The following is a 17,927-nucleotide window of genomic DNA, read 5'->3' as shown; positions in this document are numbered from 1 at the left end:
AAACAGATCCATTTAAAGGGAACCTATCGCATAAAACATGCTTTCCAATCTGCGTAGAGCAGGTTATAGAGTAAGAGGAGTTCAGCAGATGAATATGTAGTTTGTAATCCATACATTTAAATTTATGGACATTCTGCGATTAGGAGTCCAGTGGGTGGTCCTACTCAATGACTGAGAGCTATCTGCTCACAAATTCATGTTTTCCTCCTAGAGCACTATAAGACAACTGCAGCAGGAACTTGCGGATGCTTTGAAGAAGTTGTCTATGTCTGAGGCTTCCTTTGAAGTCACATCTCGTTATCGAAATGATCTTGAGGAGGAAAAGCAACAACTTCAAAAAGAACTAGAAAAGTTTAGAATTAAGGTATGAAACGTGGGTTTACAAATCATTTTAATAAAAGTTGTGCTAACTATACTTTTCATTTATTTTTTTTATTTTTTTTATTTTAAAGCTGCAAGATCTTGAGGACCAGTTTATTCAGTCAGAACGATGTAACCATCAGCTGAACAATGCATTAGGTGACAAAGAAAGAGAACTGATAGCTGCATTTCAGAAAGTTCAGGAATTTTCTTCTGCAGCCACCGGGGCTGACAAAGCAGTTAAACAGCTAGAAGAGCATGTTCAAAAGTAAGTATACACCAAGTGTAGTATTTTAAGACTGGTGCTTTTTTTTTTTTTTCCAATATAGTCCAATCTTTTCGCTGATATTATATTATTTTGATATTATAGTACGCTTCAATTTTATTTCAGACTCGAAATTGAAAATGCCAGAATTGAGGCAACCGCAAAACAGCAAGCAGGACAGATCGAGAGCCTTCAGAAAGAACTCCATGAATCAGTTTCAGTAAGTTATTCACATCTCACGTGTTAAATGCAAGACCATCACGGACAGAGTCTAGTTAATAGGTTCATTAATTCTAGTTACATCACACAATTCTCAGAGCAGGAACTACCCAACCCCATACAGTCTGGATGTGGCAGGTAAGGTGGTTGGGACTATGGAAGCAGCCGAGCAGGCCACTTGATGTGGAAACAGCATTACGCACTGTGCTATGGTGTTTCTGTAATTCCCATTCACCTGTATTTTATCTGCCTCACGTAATGGGGATTGTTCTCTGTAACGTGTCTGGGGCCCTCTGTGGTGAACAAACTTTATAGGTGCTGCAGAAACCCTTCCCCTCTGCTTTTGATTGATGACTCTAGCATTCTCCTAGATGGAAGCTAGAGCCATCACTGACAAGGGGTTGGCTAGTGTTCAGTAGAGTGAGCCAGAGACAGTTGCAGATTGGGGTGGATTAAAACCTGTTTTCCCTCAGTCATGGAAGTGGTATGACCATCATCACCATAGGTACATTTGAACCGCTTTCTCCGTTGTATAGTTCTGTCAGCAGCTTTGATGGGTTTAAACTGCTGACAGACTTTTTTAAAAGGTGACGTTTGTGGACACAATTCAGTTTATTTATTTAATTCTATAGATGCGTAATCGGCTTGAAGATTTGATTACAAATTTGCAGTCAACAAAAATTGGTTTAGAAGAGAAGTTAAACCAGCAGGTAAGTTGGGAATTCTTCAGCTTTTTTGTGCATATTTTGTAAAACATTTGTCCTTTTTTGTGTCATTTTTAAAGAGCTTTAAAAATGTCTACACTTTAATTTCTTGTTGTCTAACGTGTGTCATAACGTCTGATATATCAGAGACAGAAGTGATTTAGTGGGGATTTGGGTCATGAGACTCCAAAAAGCTTTCCTCAACAGCACTCAGAATGCTGAAGCCTGGTGATAAACTGTCGATCGCTTTACATTATTCACATGCAGCGGCCAAAGGGACATGGCAGTCAGATGGGCATTAGTGACTGTTTCATTCTCATGTTTGATAAGGGACTCAAGATGTGGACCCCCACTGACCACAACCTTGTTAAAATGATATATTTTAATTAGATAGATATATTTTAATTAGATAGGAATGTCATATTTAAAGGCTATGTACACCTTTGGGGACCATTTTTTCAAATTATTGTATTATACTTGTTTTGAGCTAAAAATATTTTTTTTCAATTGGTCTTTATTAACATTGGAATGGAATCCTTTTTTCTGTACAGAGCTGACATGCTCTTCTAGCTGCCTGTGGATTGTTTGTCTTTTCTGTCATCTGGGGAGCTGATGGACTCCTTATCTCTGCTCTCTGACCTTATAAACACTCATTAAAGCTAAGTTATCGTACTGATAAGAGTGTGGCTTAAATACGTTTTTATGACCTCTTTGTAGATAAGGTTTATTAGATGACTGGCATTGGCAAAGTGAACTTTAAACTACCAGTCACACAGCTAGAAAAACTGTTAAAGGGAACCTGTTACCTTACAGTATCCCCCAGTGTGTTGCTAATCATGTTTTTCTTTCCTCTTTGTGTTTCTTCATTCTTGTTAAAAACACTGTTTTTAATGTCGGTTGGCGCTGTCTCTGAGTCAGGCTTAAAGTCAAGGGGGCAGCGGCCTCCTTGCTCCAAGTAAAGCTAAGCCCGCCCCTTACCCCTCCTCTCTACAATTAGATGGACATGCTGCCATTATGCGCCGGACAGTGCGATCTTGCGCGTCCGGCCGTCACGCTGTAACAGGCAGCGTACCGTGCATGCGCTAGAAGAGCGCGATCCCGACATCATGTCCATCTAATTGTAGAGAGGAGGGGTAAGGGGCGGGCTTAGCTTTACTTGCAGCATTTTGGTGTCCGTCTGACGAAACTATGACACAATCTGGCACAATAGAAAACGGATCCGTCCTCCATTGACTTCCAATGGTGTTCAAGACAGATCAGTCTTGGCAATGTTAAAGATAATACAAACGGATCCGTTCTGAATGGATGCAGACTGTTGTATTATCTGAACGGATGCCTCTGTGCAGATCCATGACAGATCCTCACCAAACGCGAGTGTGAAAGTAGCCTAAAATGCAATCATAAAAAATTTACTCCAAAGGTGTACATAGCCTTTAATGCCCTACATACAGTTTTTTAGAATACATTTTGATTCGGTCAGCCTTATTATATTATAAAATTGCCTATCCATTCAATGCACACACATTTTAGTCTAATTTATTTAAATATGTAAATCTTTTCCAAAAATGACTGTCTTTGAAGATGTTTGGAATGATAAATCTTGTAGGTACCATTGTGAATGTTTATTCTTTTGAGAAGTATATTGAGTCGGTTCAGACAGCAAATTTATTTTCTTTCGTCCATGTGTAAAGTAAGAATTTTAGTTATTATTTTAGCTCTTTCTTACTTAAAGGTTGGCCAGCTTTTTTACTTTTTTAAATGTCATCTCCAGCTAGCTGTACTTGTGGAAAAAACCATACTCAGCTGCTGAATGCCGTTCTGTTCCAGCTCACTGACTACCTTCAATGATTTTCCAGTCCCCCTCTATAAAATTCTAGATGGAAGAGGTAACTTTCGCCGCTGCAGCCAATAACTGGCCTCAGCAGGTACATGTCCCCAAGCAGCATGTGACCCCCCAGCAGTGATTTGCTGCTTGGGAACACGTCACCACTGAGGCCAGTTATTGGCTGTGGGGCGCATGTGAACTCGTCCAGCTGGAATAGAGCGGCAGGTTACAGGGGGCAGTATGTTTTTGTTTTTGGTTTTTTTCCCAATAGCAGGAGGGGTTTAAATTTTTTAAAAAATTGTTGAGCCTACCCTTTAATGGGGTTGTCCCATTAAGACAACTTATGCCCTCCACAGGATAGGGAATAAGTGTCTGATCAGCAAGAGTCTGCATGCTGGGGCCACCACTAATCATGAGAATTGGGCCCCTGTGGTACCGGTTTGAAGGGAGTGCAGACATGCATGTGTGTCCATTCATCTCTATGGCAGATAGCAGTGTACAAGCGTTCTGCTATCTCCGACAGCCCCATAGAGTTGAATGGAGCAGCAGTGCACTTGTGTGGCTACCTCTCCATTCCAGCGGTGGAACACTGGTTCCCATTCTTGTGATCAGTGGGCGCCCCCAGAGGTCAGAGTCTCGCTGATCAGGCACTTATCTTCTATCCTGTGAATAGGGGATAAGTTGTCTTAAAGGGGTTTTCTAGAAAAAAAAAAAAAAAGAAAATACTGAAAAAACATGTTATAAATAAACTCTATAATAACATGTTTTTTCAGTATTTTCATTTTTAGCTTTCCGGGAGAGCCCCTTTTAAGCATTGGATTTCATTTTCTGAGTATCATTTTATACAAAACTTGTTTAGTAAGGTAACTGCAACTACAATATTTCAGTGATGCCTGCCTTTCTTTATGAATAATTCTTACACTTTTAATGTGTGAGCCATAGATGTTTCCTACTACTAGACTACGACCTCATTGTGTGTGTTTTATGGTCCAGGTGCATAAACAATCAGCTTTGTCTCAAAATGCACAAGACTCCCAAAATCTTTGGGAGACCGAGCTGAAATCAAGATCACAAATAGGTGTCCGCTTGGCAGAGCTTGAAGGATTGAATGCTACTTTTTCTGACCAGGTAAGAATTGTGTTACCCAACAGGTTATTTGCTAAGAAATTGATGTCACATGTGAAGTCATGAATGGTTTCGGGCTCCCTAGTGCATACCCAAGGACATGACATGAGGTGGTTTTGGAATAAACCAGAGCTGGACACAATGCATTCGCCAAGTGTGGATGAGTTTTTCTAATATCTCGTTCACTTAGTTTTTTTCCTTTAAAGAATTGATGTCGTGGTAAAACTGCACAAAACTACCAAGTATGAACAAAGTATATTTGTTTCCAACTTTTGATTTGTTTCTTGGTTCAAGAAACCCCCTTTGACCAGTTGCAGTATGCAGCATAAACTGGGGACAGAGACCCCGACTAAAACGGTAGGTCACTTACTATTTTTTGCGAAAAATCACTGGTGAGAACATCCAGTACAAGCCGAGCAATGGAGTCACAATATTCATGAGCTGCAGCTGCCCCCATCTTCTTGCAGATGGTTGGCAGCTTTCATCCTTTACTGTGTAGTCAGCAGTGGTGACAGCCATGAATTTTGGGACACCAGCACTTGGCTCAGGCTGGAACTGCTCAGTAGTGGTTTTAAGGCCTGTTTCACACTTGCGTTGTGGCTTTCCGGTTTTGAGATCCGGCAGAGGATCTAAAAATCGGAATTAAACCGATCCATGTCATTTAATGCATCCGTTTCAGCCAGTCGTATCAAATCTAAACTGAACAAACCGGATCTGGTATGAAAAAAATTCAAAGTCAATGGGCACAGGATCGTGTTTTTTTTTTTTTTTTTTTTTTTCTTTTTTGCTACATCTTCAGCACTATTCACTTACATTGATTTTCATGCTGGATACAGTTTGTTCCGTTTCGCAGACCAAACTAAAAACTGCAGCTTGTGTCTCGTCAAAAAACAAAACAAAATGGAACGGAATGCATCCTTATGAGTTTTGTCCCCATTGACTATGAATAGGGACAAACGTGATCCATTTTGGCCTGGTTTTGAGATCCTCTGCTGGATCTGAAAACCAGAAAGCCACAACGCAAGTGTGAAACAGGCCTAAGAAAACAACTGAGACCACAAAAAGTAAGTGACTCTGCGTTTCAATCTTGTTCTCGGTCACATATACACTTTAATGCAGATATATACTTTAAATATGGGTGGCTTCATTCATGATTTTGATCATTTATATATTATATGATCTGTCACTAAGCTGTCACTTGAGAAAAAGAAACTGAAGAAATTGGCAGAACAAAAGAAATCGATAGAAGAAAGATTTGACCAAGAAATGAAGAGGAGTAATAAATTACAGCAAGAAGTGGCTGGGTATGTGACAACAATTCTTTTTTTGTAATAGTTTTTTTTTTTTTTTTTTTTAGAAAGCAGTTACACAAAATACAACTGGCACCATCAAGAGTTAACTAGCTACTTGCTGCAAAAAAACTATTATGGCGCTGAGTCTTATGGGTTAAAAATTTGGCTACAGTGAATACCATTTTTTATTTTTTTTGGGGCGGGGGGCGGCTTTACCCATGTGTTTTATTTTTGTTCCATTGTGGTCTATACCATTTGCTTTCAAAATCCGGGTTATTCATACACTGACACCTTTCTTGCATTGTCCTGAGCAGGCTAAAGAAACTCTTAAAAACTGCCAAGAAGAAACTGAAAGACTTTGAAGGCACTGAACAAAAAAGTGGTTTGGGAGAAGGATCCAGAAACTTTGGAACAGATAGTGAAGTTTTAAGAATGAAAGCAAAGGTTTGTCATTAAAAAGTACCTAGAGATTAATCCAAATTTCAATATTTGATTCTGTGGATAGGTTATGAATGCTAGTAGAGAAAGCTCCTGTAACTCCTTGTCTAAAGGGGTTGTCCCACGATTAATGTAAAAAAATGCAAATCGGACATCATCTAGTACATAACCATCTCTTTGTATCAAAACTTGAACCAGCGCTGCACCTCACATGGATCCAGAGATCTTCCCATCAATTATTCCAATGCTCTGCTTGGCAGCTCAGGGAATGTGTTCTTTCTGCTGCAGCTCTCGCCCTCTCTCACAGCTTCTAACAGAAGATATGGCTGGTGGCAGTTGAAGGATGTGTGTCCACCTCATCATGGTGGACAGAAAAATAAGAAAGAACAAACAGCAGGTGGCGCAATACAAATTTTGAATTACTTGCAATTACAAAAGTAATCAGATCCAGGTGCTGGTTTGAAAATGTAAAAACATTTTCGTGGGGCAACTCCTTTAAATAAGCGAAATGACTACGATAGGAATTCTTATGCCCCTAATTACACAGTCAGTCAGATTTTAGGGCCAATTATTCATAGCAAGCATACAGAGGAACCCTCATTCTGGATAACTGGCCTCTATAGCAATCGTCCCTCCCCACATACTTTGCATAGGCCAGGTCTAAAAAAAAAAAGTGGAAGGGGACGGATCTCATTCATCATTTTCTATGTCTGATTTAGGCGTAGAAAATGGTCTAAATGTAAGACAGCTCGAAAGCTGTCTTACATTTAGAAGAGGCGGTGGATACGCCAAAGTTATGAAGAGGCTCTACATAACTGTGGCGGATCCACCGCCAGCGCAGGAGCTTATTAACGCCAGTCTTAATAAATATGCCCCTTAGGCCCCTTTGACACGAGCGAGTATTCCGCACGGGTGCAATGCGTGATGTGAACACATTGCGCCCGCACAGAATCCGGACCCATTCATTTTTAATGGGGCTGTGTACATGAGCGTTGGTTTTCACTAGGGGTGCACCGAAATTCCGGCAGCCGAAAATATCCGCCGAAAATGCACCTAATCCACTTTGGCCGATATTGTTACATATCGGCCGAAAATATGGGGTGTGGGATTTGTCACCCACCATCTGCGGGCGGGCGCCGGGTGGGCGGTTTACTTTGTCACTGCATCTTTATTTTACCTTACAATTGTGAGGCTCCAGTAACTAACAACTCTGCAGGCAGAGCGGAGGCCGGCGTAACGTCACATACTCACGTGACGCGCCTGCTCCGCCTCCTTCATTCATAAAGTGGGCGGAGCAGGTGCGTCACGTGAGTAAGTGACGTTACGCCGCCCTCCGCTCTGCCTGCAGAGTTGTTACTGGAGCGTCACGATTGTAAGGTAAAATAAAGATGCAGTGAGTGATGCTGTGAGCAGCAGGGCTGGGGCTGTTATGGGTAGGGGGATCGGTCTATGGCACTGCTATGGGGAGGGGGGATCTGTGCACTGTTATGCGGAAAGGGATCTGTGCACTGTTATGGGGAAAGGGATCTGTGCACTGTTATGGGGAAAGGGATCTGTGCACTGTTATGCCCATAACAGTGCACATAACAGTGCACAGATCCCTTTCCCCATAACAGTGCACAGATCCCCCTCTCCATAACAGCGCCACCCACAGATCCCCCTCTCCATAACAGCGCCACCCACAGATCCCCCTCTCCATAACAGCGCCACCCACAGATCCCCCTCTCCATAACAGCGCCACCCACAGATCCCCCTCTCCATAACAGCGCCACCCACAGATCCCCCTCTCCATAACAGAGCCACCCACAGATCCCCCTCTCCATAACAGCGCCACCCACAGATCCCCCTCTCCATAACAGAGCCACCCACAGATCCCCCTCACCATAAAAGCGCCACCCACAGATCCCCCTCTCCATAACAAACCCACCCACAGATCCCCCTCTCCATAACAGCGCCACCCACAGATCCCCCTCTCCATAACAGCGCCACCCACAGATCCCCCTCTCCATAACAGCGCCACCCACAGATCCCCCTCTCCATAGCGCCACCCACAGATCCCCCTCTCCATAACAGCGCCACCCACAGATCCCCCTCTCCATAACAGTGCCACCCACAGATCCCCCTCTCCATAACAGCGCCACCCACAGATGAATTTCATTCATGAAAAAGAATTATTAATAAAATCATTAAAAAAAAAAGTATTTTAAAAGTATTTGGGCAAAAAGGCAGTTTCGGTTTTCGGTCAAGGGCATCCTGAATTTTCGGTTTCGGTTTCGGACCAGAATTTTCATTTCGGTGCACCCCTAGTTTTCACGCATCACTTGTGCGTTGCGGGAAAATCGCAGCATGTTCTATATTCTGCGATTTTTCACGCAATGCTGGCCCCATAGAAGTAAATGGGGCTGCGTGAAAATCACAAGCATCCGCAAGCAAGTGTGGATGCGATGCGTTTTTCACGGATGGTTTCTAAGAGATATTGTTTGTAAACATTCCTTTTTTTATCACACGTGTGCAAAACGCATTAAATGGCATTGCACCCGCGCTGAAAAAACTGAACTGAACGCGATCGCAAACAAAACTGAATGGACTTGCTTGCGAAATCGCGCAGTTTTCACTGAACGCATCCGGACCTAATCCGGACACGCTCATCTGCAAGGGGCCTTAGTCTTTGCATGTAAGTCAGTTAGTGTTGTTGATGGTCATATGTTTCTTACTTCTTATGTCTCGGCCTCACTTGGGAAAATGCTACGTCCCTTCTACCAGAAAACCGTTCTATCCATCTCTCAGCAGCTTTACCTATGTTCTAGAGTCCTGTCTGTGAATGCACAGTAAACTAGGGTGCTCACATCCATTCACAGCAAACTACTATACTGAAAATGGTGAGGAAGTAAAACATTAAGTATATAAGAAAGTTGTATAAAGTTTCATTTATACAGTGATTAAAAGGGTTGTCCCATGAAAAATAGTCCATATTTTTCAAACCAGCACCTGGCTTTTAATTACATGCAATTACAAAAGTTTAGTACAGCCACTGAGTTATTCACGGAAATCTATCTGTATAGCGCCACCTGCTGCTTGCCCTTTTCTATATTCTCTGTCCAGCAAACTAAGGTTGACATAGATGCTCAGTTCCGTCCCCTGAGCTGCCAGCTTAAAATAAATCTAGCAGAGCACTTGCAGCAATGAATGGGGAGATCTCTGGATCCATGTGAGGTACAGGGCTGATTTCTGCACTATATATGATATCTCGTTTTCATTAATATTACTCATTTGGTAACCCCTTTAAGTTTTATTGATATAAAACCAGAAAGTGGCCACAAGACTGGAAGCATACAATGGAGTAAAATGTCTTTGTATGCTGTGGATTTAACATTACCCATCACTGGAAATAACTGATTGGGCCTAAACTTCAAAGAATATCCCCAGACCAGAATCCCTCCCCCGCCAAACTTTATGGGTAGGCACTATGCATTTCGATAGGTAGCATTCTCTGGGCATCTGCCAAACCCAGATTTACATATCAGACTGCCAGATAGTAAAACAGGATTCATTACTCTAGAAAACATGTGTCTGCAGCTCAGGAGTACAGTGGTCGCGTGCCATGGTGATCTTATGCCTGTGTTGGCACTGCTCAACCATGATCACCCTTTTCATAAAGCATCCAACTGACTGGCACATCGCTAACAGCTTAGCTGAACATACATACATGGATAATGAGTTTAAAAAAGTGTAATGGTGCATTAAAAACAAACCTGACGTTTTCTGCTCGCCTGACCTTTGTCTTACAAATTTTCTGAACAATACAGATTGTAGAACTGTCATCACAAATGGAAAAAGAATCACGTAGGTATATGGAGGTAGAATCCATAAACCGTGACCTGCAAGAAGAAGTGTCTACAAATAAGAAGCTATACAGGAATATTGAAAAGTTAGAAAGGGGCAAGAGACAACTAGAGGAAGAACTGGCTGAACTTAAAAGATCTATTGAATCAAGCAAGATGAGCCAAAGTTACCTAGACGTCTACAAAAAGGAAGTAGACGAGAGGGGCCGACAAGAATTACGACAGCAACTGGAGGAGGTCAATCTCTTTCTGCAGGTAAGAATTCCTTACTGATTTAGTATACATTCATTGGGATATCTGTAGTGTATTATAACATATTTATATTCTGTAGAAATACATAGTGTATGGGGTTATCCGTGATCCACCTTTAGCATAGGCCATCAATATTAGATTGGCGGGGGTGTGACTCTCAGCGTCGCTGCCGATCATCTGCTCTAGTGAGCTCTGCGTTCTCCTAATTGTGTACCATGCACAGCTCCATATTTTTTAGTAGCAGCTGGGCAGAGGTATGCCTGGTGACCAATGAAGTGGATGCTGCACTTCAAACAGCTGATCGGCAAGGGTGCCAAGAGTCAAATCCCCATCAAATACTGATGGCCTGTACTAAGGACAGTCCCAGATCCCCGTGTCGGCTTCAAGTAGATTTATGACTTCAGGAGTTGACATACTGCCATATATTAGTAAATCAGAAGATATTTATGTTTTTTTTGTACTACTACAACAGCCAGAGTATTGTCATGGGAGTATTAAGTTTTAAATTTCAAGCATTTATAAGATGCCTATGACCAGCTGGACCAACTGATGCTACTGTTCCATGTCCCATGCGACTGCACTGCAGGAAGACCATGTTAACGACAGACATGACTGCACAGAACAAGGAAGAAGGGGACCACGAGCGATGTGATCCCATTCAACTGCTGATCGTGGGGGTGCCGGCATGGGCCATGAACACTTAAAGTGGTTGTCCAAGTTATATTTATTGATGGCCTATCCTCAGGATAGGTCATCAATGTCAGATCAGTGGGGGTCCGGCACCCCTGCCGATCAGCTGTTTGAAGAGAAGGCGCGCGCCGTGCCAGCGCTGCCTCTTCTTCATTGTCTACCTGCTCGCCATCGCATCTGCAGCGGTGAGCAGGTGTAATTACACCTAATCGTCCCATTAATTTTAATCGGACAGCTCGTTCCTATACACTTGTATAGGAGCGATCCGTCCCATTGAAATGAATGGTGATCTGATATTGATGACCTATCCTGAGGATAGGTCATCAATAAATATAACTTGGACAACCCTTTTAACACCCAGAAAACTCCTTTTTACTCGTGTCTCATAATAATGGCACATTTAAGACGTAGGTTTGTCTTCAGTTGTTTCTGATTATTATTATTTCTTCATCGACAGGCACATGCAGCTTCACAAGACAAGCTAGAACAAATGAGAGCTGAAAATGATGCTTCTGTCAGGATTCAGATGGAGCATCGAATTCAAGACTTAGAATCTGAACTCCACAGGATAAAGAACACTCAACTAGAAAACACGAGCGAGAGAGACTCCAATAAGCAGGATATGAACAGACTTAAGGAGTTATATTCAGAAGAACAGAAGGCTAGAAAATCTTTGACATCAAAACTAGAGAGGTAAGGAATATCTGTGGACATGCAGTAACCAAATGTAAACCCCTCTCATCAAACTTTTAATATCTTTTTGCTGAACTATATTCACAGAGCTAATGAAAGACTTGCAGAAGCCAACAGCAAACTGCTTAATGAAAGGCAAAGGAGCAAGTCATTAATTGCTAGTACTTTTCTAAATGGAAGCATGGGTGCCAGTCCTGTTGTAGACACGAGCCATCTTGCACGTCTCAGCAGCAACCTGCCATTCAGTAGGAGCTTGGGACTTCCTGGAGGTTTACTCAATACTGTTGGGAATGGTTTGGCTGTAAATCAAGTAGAGTCTTACTTTACTAAGGTCAGTTATAGGTATTGTTCAGTAGTGCTTACATACATAGTTTGCAAGGCTGAAAAAAGACATCCATCCAGTTCAGCCCGTTATCTCGCAAAGTTGATTCAGAGGAAGGCAAAAAAAACATGAGGTAGAAGCCAATCTTCCTCATTTTAGAGAAAAAAATTATTTCCCGACTCCAATCGGGCAATCAGAAAAACTCCCTGGATCAACGGCCCCTCTCCAGAAATCTAATAACTATAACCTATGTAAGGGATCGTCTCTTTTCAGGGGGTCACACTCACAGATATCTTCGCAGACACGATTATAATGTCCAAACTCTTGCTTTATTTCAGGCACTTTAGCAAAGCACAGGTTAAGAAGTCGCAGCTTCAACTTGTCACGTGTGACGTCCACACAAAATAACAAACCCTTGCCCGGCTAGGCTCTAACTAAACACATAAACTTAATCCCTGACTCACCTAGAGAGAGGTAGTGAGACAAAAAAAGGGGGACTGGTGGGTGGGGATACCCTCCAAATCTCGCCTCTTTTTTATATAAACCCTTGTGGGCGCCAATAGAGGATTAGTGTTGGGCTGCTAGAGTGTGTGATAGCTTGTTGTTAGCGTTATGTTATATTAATATGTAGAGGGATATCAATTGTGTAGGAAAGAATTGTACAGGAAAAAATTGTATATACATGTATGTAAAAAAATTTTTTTTAAAACAAGCGAAATAAAACAAAATCTGCATACAAAGAGCGAGTGAAAAGTATACACATATAAAATCTGCTGAGAGAATAAAAGGATAAAAAATAGATTGTACGTAAAAGTGGGATCACTGCATACAGCCTCTATTGCCTAAGAGGCCGTGTTCTGCAGCGTCGTACACAATAGATGTGGTACAGTAGGATAGAACAATGGATAAAAGGTTTTTTTGTTTAAAAATACCGACATATATATTATAATATTGTGGTATCATAAGTAAGTTTACTCACTTCACGAGGGGGGCGGTTTACCAGGATAAGCATAATACACCTGTAAACCGAGTACCCCCCCAGTCCGGATCGCTTCTAGAGTTATAACGGATGAAGGCAGCCAAACAACACGGGTGCTTCTCTTCAAAGGTCTTTATTTGCATGTAAAAAATCCGGCTCAACGCGTTTCGGGACAGGCACGTCCCTTCATCAGGAGCCCTGTTCACACATGGAACACAAATGCGGCTTTCCTCAGCCATTCAGTCCAGCAACCTCCAGGCTCTGACACTTCAATACCTTTTGGGGGATTGTGGCCCAGTAGTCCTCCCGACTCTGGCCTCGTGATCCTTGTTTCACAGGCGTCACCGCGTCCCCCCAAAGTTCAGGCTATCGCCTAGCCTCGTGGCCCCTCAGCCCACCCGGCTGAGACCACTCACACAGAGCCTTCCCAAGACACTTCAGAGTGAGACACACCCAAGATCCAGTAGCAGGATTAAATAGGATCCCTGGACATGAGCATGCCTCAAGTCCCGGACTGGCACCTGGGGAAACAACACCTCAATGTTCACATTGCCACACCTATAATATTACACTCCAGATATACATCCAGGCCCCTCTTGAACTCTTTTAGTGAACTCACCATCACAACGTCCTCTAGCAGAGAGTTCCATAGTCTCACTGCTCTTACCGTAAAGAATCCCCTTCTGTGTTGGTATACAGCGCAGGAGATTCACAGCTCATTCACGATAATTGCCTGAATAGTCAGCCCATGCAAAGGGACCTTTAAGCAGTCTAAAGTGGCTCAAGGCTGGATGATAAATTTGTTGCATCTAATTTGTCTGACTTTACACCAACTATTGGTTGGCTTTCTGTGAACCAAAATTTTGGTCCAGTTCTGGTACATATTAAGCCATACCCTTTTCCTGAATAGACAACCCTCTTTCTTTCTAAGCTGTGTCCACTTTTTGAGCAAGGTGCAGAAATGTCTAAAACCGATAATAAATGTGCATAGCATGTATTTTGGCCCAAATTAAACTAACTTTCTGGCGTTTTTAGCTAAGTAAATCTCCCCCTTGTTATTTTACAGTTACATGTAATAATAGTGGTAAAGTAACAATTGCTTCTAATACACACAACTGTTACATTTCTGTAGACCTGGAAGTAAAATAATACTGGACCTGCATATATACAATATGTGCAATAGTGTTACACAAGATGCCTTCACCTAGAAACTGCATAAATTACATGAAATAAAATATGAAAAAGGAAAACACCTGTAACTAAGTTAAACAAATATTTAATGTGATCATTCCTTGTCTTTAAAACTGTCATTTTTTTCCATGTACCCATCATTCTTTCTTTTTTTCAGTGAAAGCCATAGTAGTGAATACAGAGAATGCCAGACATGGACAGCATTTTGTCTGCTCACGGCAGGGCCCCATTCTTGAGATAGGTGTGGGTCTCACCCTGAGACCCGCTCCTATCAGACATTTAAGGTGTATCCTATCAATAGGCCATAAATGTTCAGATAGGACAACCCCTTTAAATGCACTAGAGCAGCGGTCCCCAACCGCCGGGCCGCGGCCCAGGACCGGGCCCTGGAAGATTGTTTGCCGGGCTGCGGCGATCAGGGCAGTCTTTAACGCGGTACTAATGAAGCGCTTCCATTATGGAAGTGCTTCATTAGTACAGGAGGACCAGGAAGCGGTGAAGGATCAGTACTCACTGCTTCCTGGTCCTCGGCTCGGCTGTCGGCTCTGTGACCTCACACTGTGCGCCGCAATACACGGCCGACAGCAGGATGAAGAGGATCGCGATGGTGACCAGAAGCAGGAGAGGTAAGTGTTTTTTTGTTTTTTTTTCCCTGGGGGCTGACGTAAGGGGCTGACGGATGGCTAAAGCTTGGGGGGGTTGATCTGAGGCATTGCTGGTCTGACCTGAGGTGTAATGAAAAATATTTTTTCTTATTGTTCTGCTCTAAAACCTAGGTGCGTCTTATAGGGTGGAAAATGCGGTACGGTGCAGCAGAGACCCTAGTCAGTTTATATAGTCTTTATATAGTGTTATATATTTTAATATGCACCTTGTGTTTTGTTATGCGCGTGACTCAGTCAGCGCCGACTAGCACCCCCTAAGCCCCGCTCCGCCCCAGAAAGCCCCAATCATATTCTAAATATATAAAGTAGAAGTACAGTGAAACCTATCTGAGATGACTGCCCAAAATTGGTTTGAAAAGTGATCTTCAAGGGTGGTGGTCTTCTCAAAGAACAGCAGATCTCTCCCATCATGTACAGAGATCTCTCCCATCATCTGTTTATCCCCAGGACTGTGACGAGGGGACATCCTCTGCGTCTGGAGGAAAGAAGGTTTGTACACAAACATAGAAAAGGATTCTTTACGGTAAGAGCAGTGAGACTATGGAACTCTCTGCCTGAGGAGGTGGTGATGGTGAGTACAATAAAGGAATTCAAGAGGGGCCTGGATGTATTTCTGGTGTGTAATAATATTACAGGCTATAGCTACTAGAGAGGGGTCGTTGATCCAGGGAGTTAGTCTGATTGCCTGAGTCGGGAAGGAATTTTTTCCCCCTAAAATGAGGAAAATTGGCTTCTACCTCACAGGTTTTTTTTTTTGCCTTCCTCTGGATCAACTTGCAGGATAACAGGCCGAACTGGATGGACAGATGTCTTTTTTCAGCCTTATAAACTATGTTACTATGTAAAGAAGATGATTAGTATGTATAATATATGGAGGAACTGCAAATCTGTAACTAGAAATGTGGTTTTCTCAAAGAGGTAAACTTTTAAAGAGATTTTTATCCTTTGCAAATAAGCTGTTCACTAAGTAAATGAAGTTTATCTATGTTTCAGATGCAGCAGGAGCTGGAAAAGAATATTGCTAAAGAGCTAGATCAAGGTATGTGGTATTTGGTAATATCTGACTTAATGTGTGATCTACCTGTTAGTAATAACTTTTCCACAAAGTATGTCTAATAATCTAAATAAGGCATGCTCAACCTGCGGCCCTCCAGCTGTTGCAAAACTACAACTCCCATCATTCCCTGACTGCCTACAGCTATCATCCTACAGAAGAGCATCGTGGGAGTTGTAGTTTTACAACAGCTGTAGGGCCGCAGGTTGAGCATCCCTGGTCTAAATTATTGTGAAATAGTCTCACTTGGGTGGCCACAATGTGGATCGTGGTCCTCATTTATGTGACTCCTGTTTCCCCTTTTTCATAACAAAAAGAAAGTGTCCTGAAGTCAGTAAAACGGTGCCACACTGCCAACCCGTTATCTGAACATTGCACAACTGCCTACAGAGTTCTCTAGTGCTGATATTTCTGATGTTAGAGATTGGCACAGGAAGAGAAAAACAGATTTAAGAATGTTTGGCACTATTTTCTTTAAAGAATCACTCCCATCATTTTTTTCCCTCGAAACCTAAAGATACAGTATCTCTACAAGTATGTCAAAACGGATCTTTACTGTTGCTTCATCCCTGAGTCTCCTTTCTGGTTCCCTGTGCTGCTCTGCCATCTTTATCTGCCTTTTCTCTCTACTGTATTCATGGCTTCCTTCCCATGTTGCTGCCGTCTTGCCTACAAGTCCCTAATACTTCTGTCCTAATGGGGAAGAGTGTAAATGAGGGTGGGACAGAATGTGTTTTTATTCCTGTTTTGCGTTTTCTTTTTTAGCTAATGCGGAGCTGGAAACTGGATGTACCAGAATCTCCCCTGTTGGCTCGATAGCTGGCTCTCTTAGAAACCTGAACGCTGACCAAGACCCAGTTTCAAGAGCAACACAGCAATATCTAGAAGTCTTGAAGAAGAACTACATGATTTAAACCGACATTGTTTACTTGAAGTAATTGGGTAACAAAGCCAACTTAAGGGACATAAAGCCCAACTAGTGAGCCAGCCCTTCACTAACAGGTGGACAAGTGACTCTACTCACGCTGCTGTCCCTTTTCTCTGATGACGCTCCCACTGCGTGAGTTTGGTGTCTCCTGTGCCAGTCAATTAAATGGGGTCTGGATTGTCAACCACTGTACGCCATACACTGAAGTGTTGCAGTGTGTAGGCACCTATACAGATGTAATACAAACAGGACTGTAGATTTTAATTCACTCTGTTACAGATTCATTTACATTTTCCTTAAAGAGGTTCTCTGGGAATGATTTAAAATGGCTGCCAGCAACCTGTCCTCGAGTGTGAGCAGGATCGGTCGCCTCCACTGGCAGAGCTGCCTAGGAGGGTGAGGGGGGGAGGGGGGCCTCACTACACACTACACTGCTTTATAATAGATGGTAATGATGCCAGGAACGATCACCAATGTGTAGTTTATGCCAGTGAAACCATACACAAGAGGGGAGAAATATCTAAAACATAACTTTTAATTGTACTGTTAAAAAATGCCATAATGTAGCAGCCTTACTGAATCCCTGTAGAAGTCAGTTCATGGTACAGTACCGGTAAGGAGACAAGGTGGGGTCCCAGGAGGTTAGGTTCTTGGTGGAATCGTGGTGCACGTGCTTGGCATCCACATCGCAGATGGGCAGGATCTGTCACTGTTGTACCCGGATATAGATAATTAAAGGTTAGAGACCTAGAATGCCCTGCCTGTCATAATACTGAGGGGTGACTCTGGAGCCCTGATTCACTGCCAACAGAGCTGCCTATGGGGGTGAGGGGGCAGGGCTACACTGCTCTACAATAGATGGTAATGATGGGATCTATATACAAACGCAAAAACACAAATGCAATAGCACTCTGCAACCAGCACTCTGCCCTGCGCTCCCTGGACTTTGTGTGGCTGTCATGGCCCATAACAGGTAGGTACTAGTGTTAGGGACCACTCATAGAGGCGACCTTGACATGGTGAGTGGCTTATTACGCTTTGGCCAAAATGTACACCAATGCCTCATTCAACATCCAGCATAGA

At 42.7% G+C, this 17,927-nt stretch overlaps 1 protein-coding gene across 5 annotated transcripts in view; it reads left to right on the top strand.

Annotated features, from left to right (window-relative positions):
* The window catches only part of ANKRD26 (ankyrin repeat domain 26), a 107,215-nt gene extending 89,506 nt beyond the window's left edge, over positions 1-17,709 (top strand). For all 5 annotated transcript variants that reach the window (XM_040411513.1, XM_040411521.1, XM_040411504.1 and 2 more), the window contains 12 exons: positions 212-364; positions 453-628; positions 752-845; positions 1,477-1,554; positions 4,367-4,501; positions 5,690-5,802; positions 6,105-6,234; positions 10,035-10,325; positions 11,470-11,705; positions 11,793-12,036; positions 15,856-15,901; positions 16,682-17,709. In XM_040411513.1, coding sequence (XP_040267447.1) covers positions 212-364; positions 453-628; positions 752-845; positions 1,477-1,554; positions 4,367-4,501; positions 5,690-5,802; positions 6,105-6,234; positions 10,035-10,325; positions 11,470-11,705; positions 11,793-12,036; positions 15,856-15,901; positions 16,682-16,830 — 1,845 coding nt within the window. In that variant the 3' untranslated portion in view covers positions 16,831-17,709. The remainder of the gene's footprint in view (positions 1-211; positions 365-452; positions 629-751; positions 846-1,476; positions 1,555-4,366; positions 4,502-5,689; positions 5,803-6,104; positions 6,235-10,034; positions 10,326-11,469; positions 11,706-11,792; positions 12,037-15,855; positions 15,902-16,681) is intronic.
* The last annotated feature ends 218 nt before the right edge of the window (positions 17,710-17,927 follow it).

The sequence above is a fragment of the Bufo bufo genome, chromosome 1 (genome assembly GCF_905171765.1).
Source record: "Bufo bufo chromosome 1, aBufBuf1.1, whole genome shotgun sequence".
NCBI lineage: Eukaryota > Metazoa > Chordata > Amphibia > Anura > Bufonidae > Bufo > Bufo bufo.
Note: the sequence above shows the minus strand (reverse complement) of the source record. Positions and strands in the feature narration are given on the sequence as shown.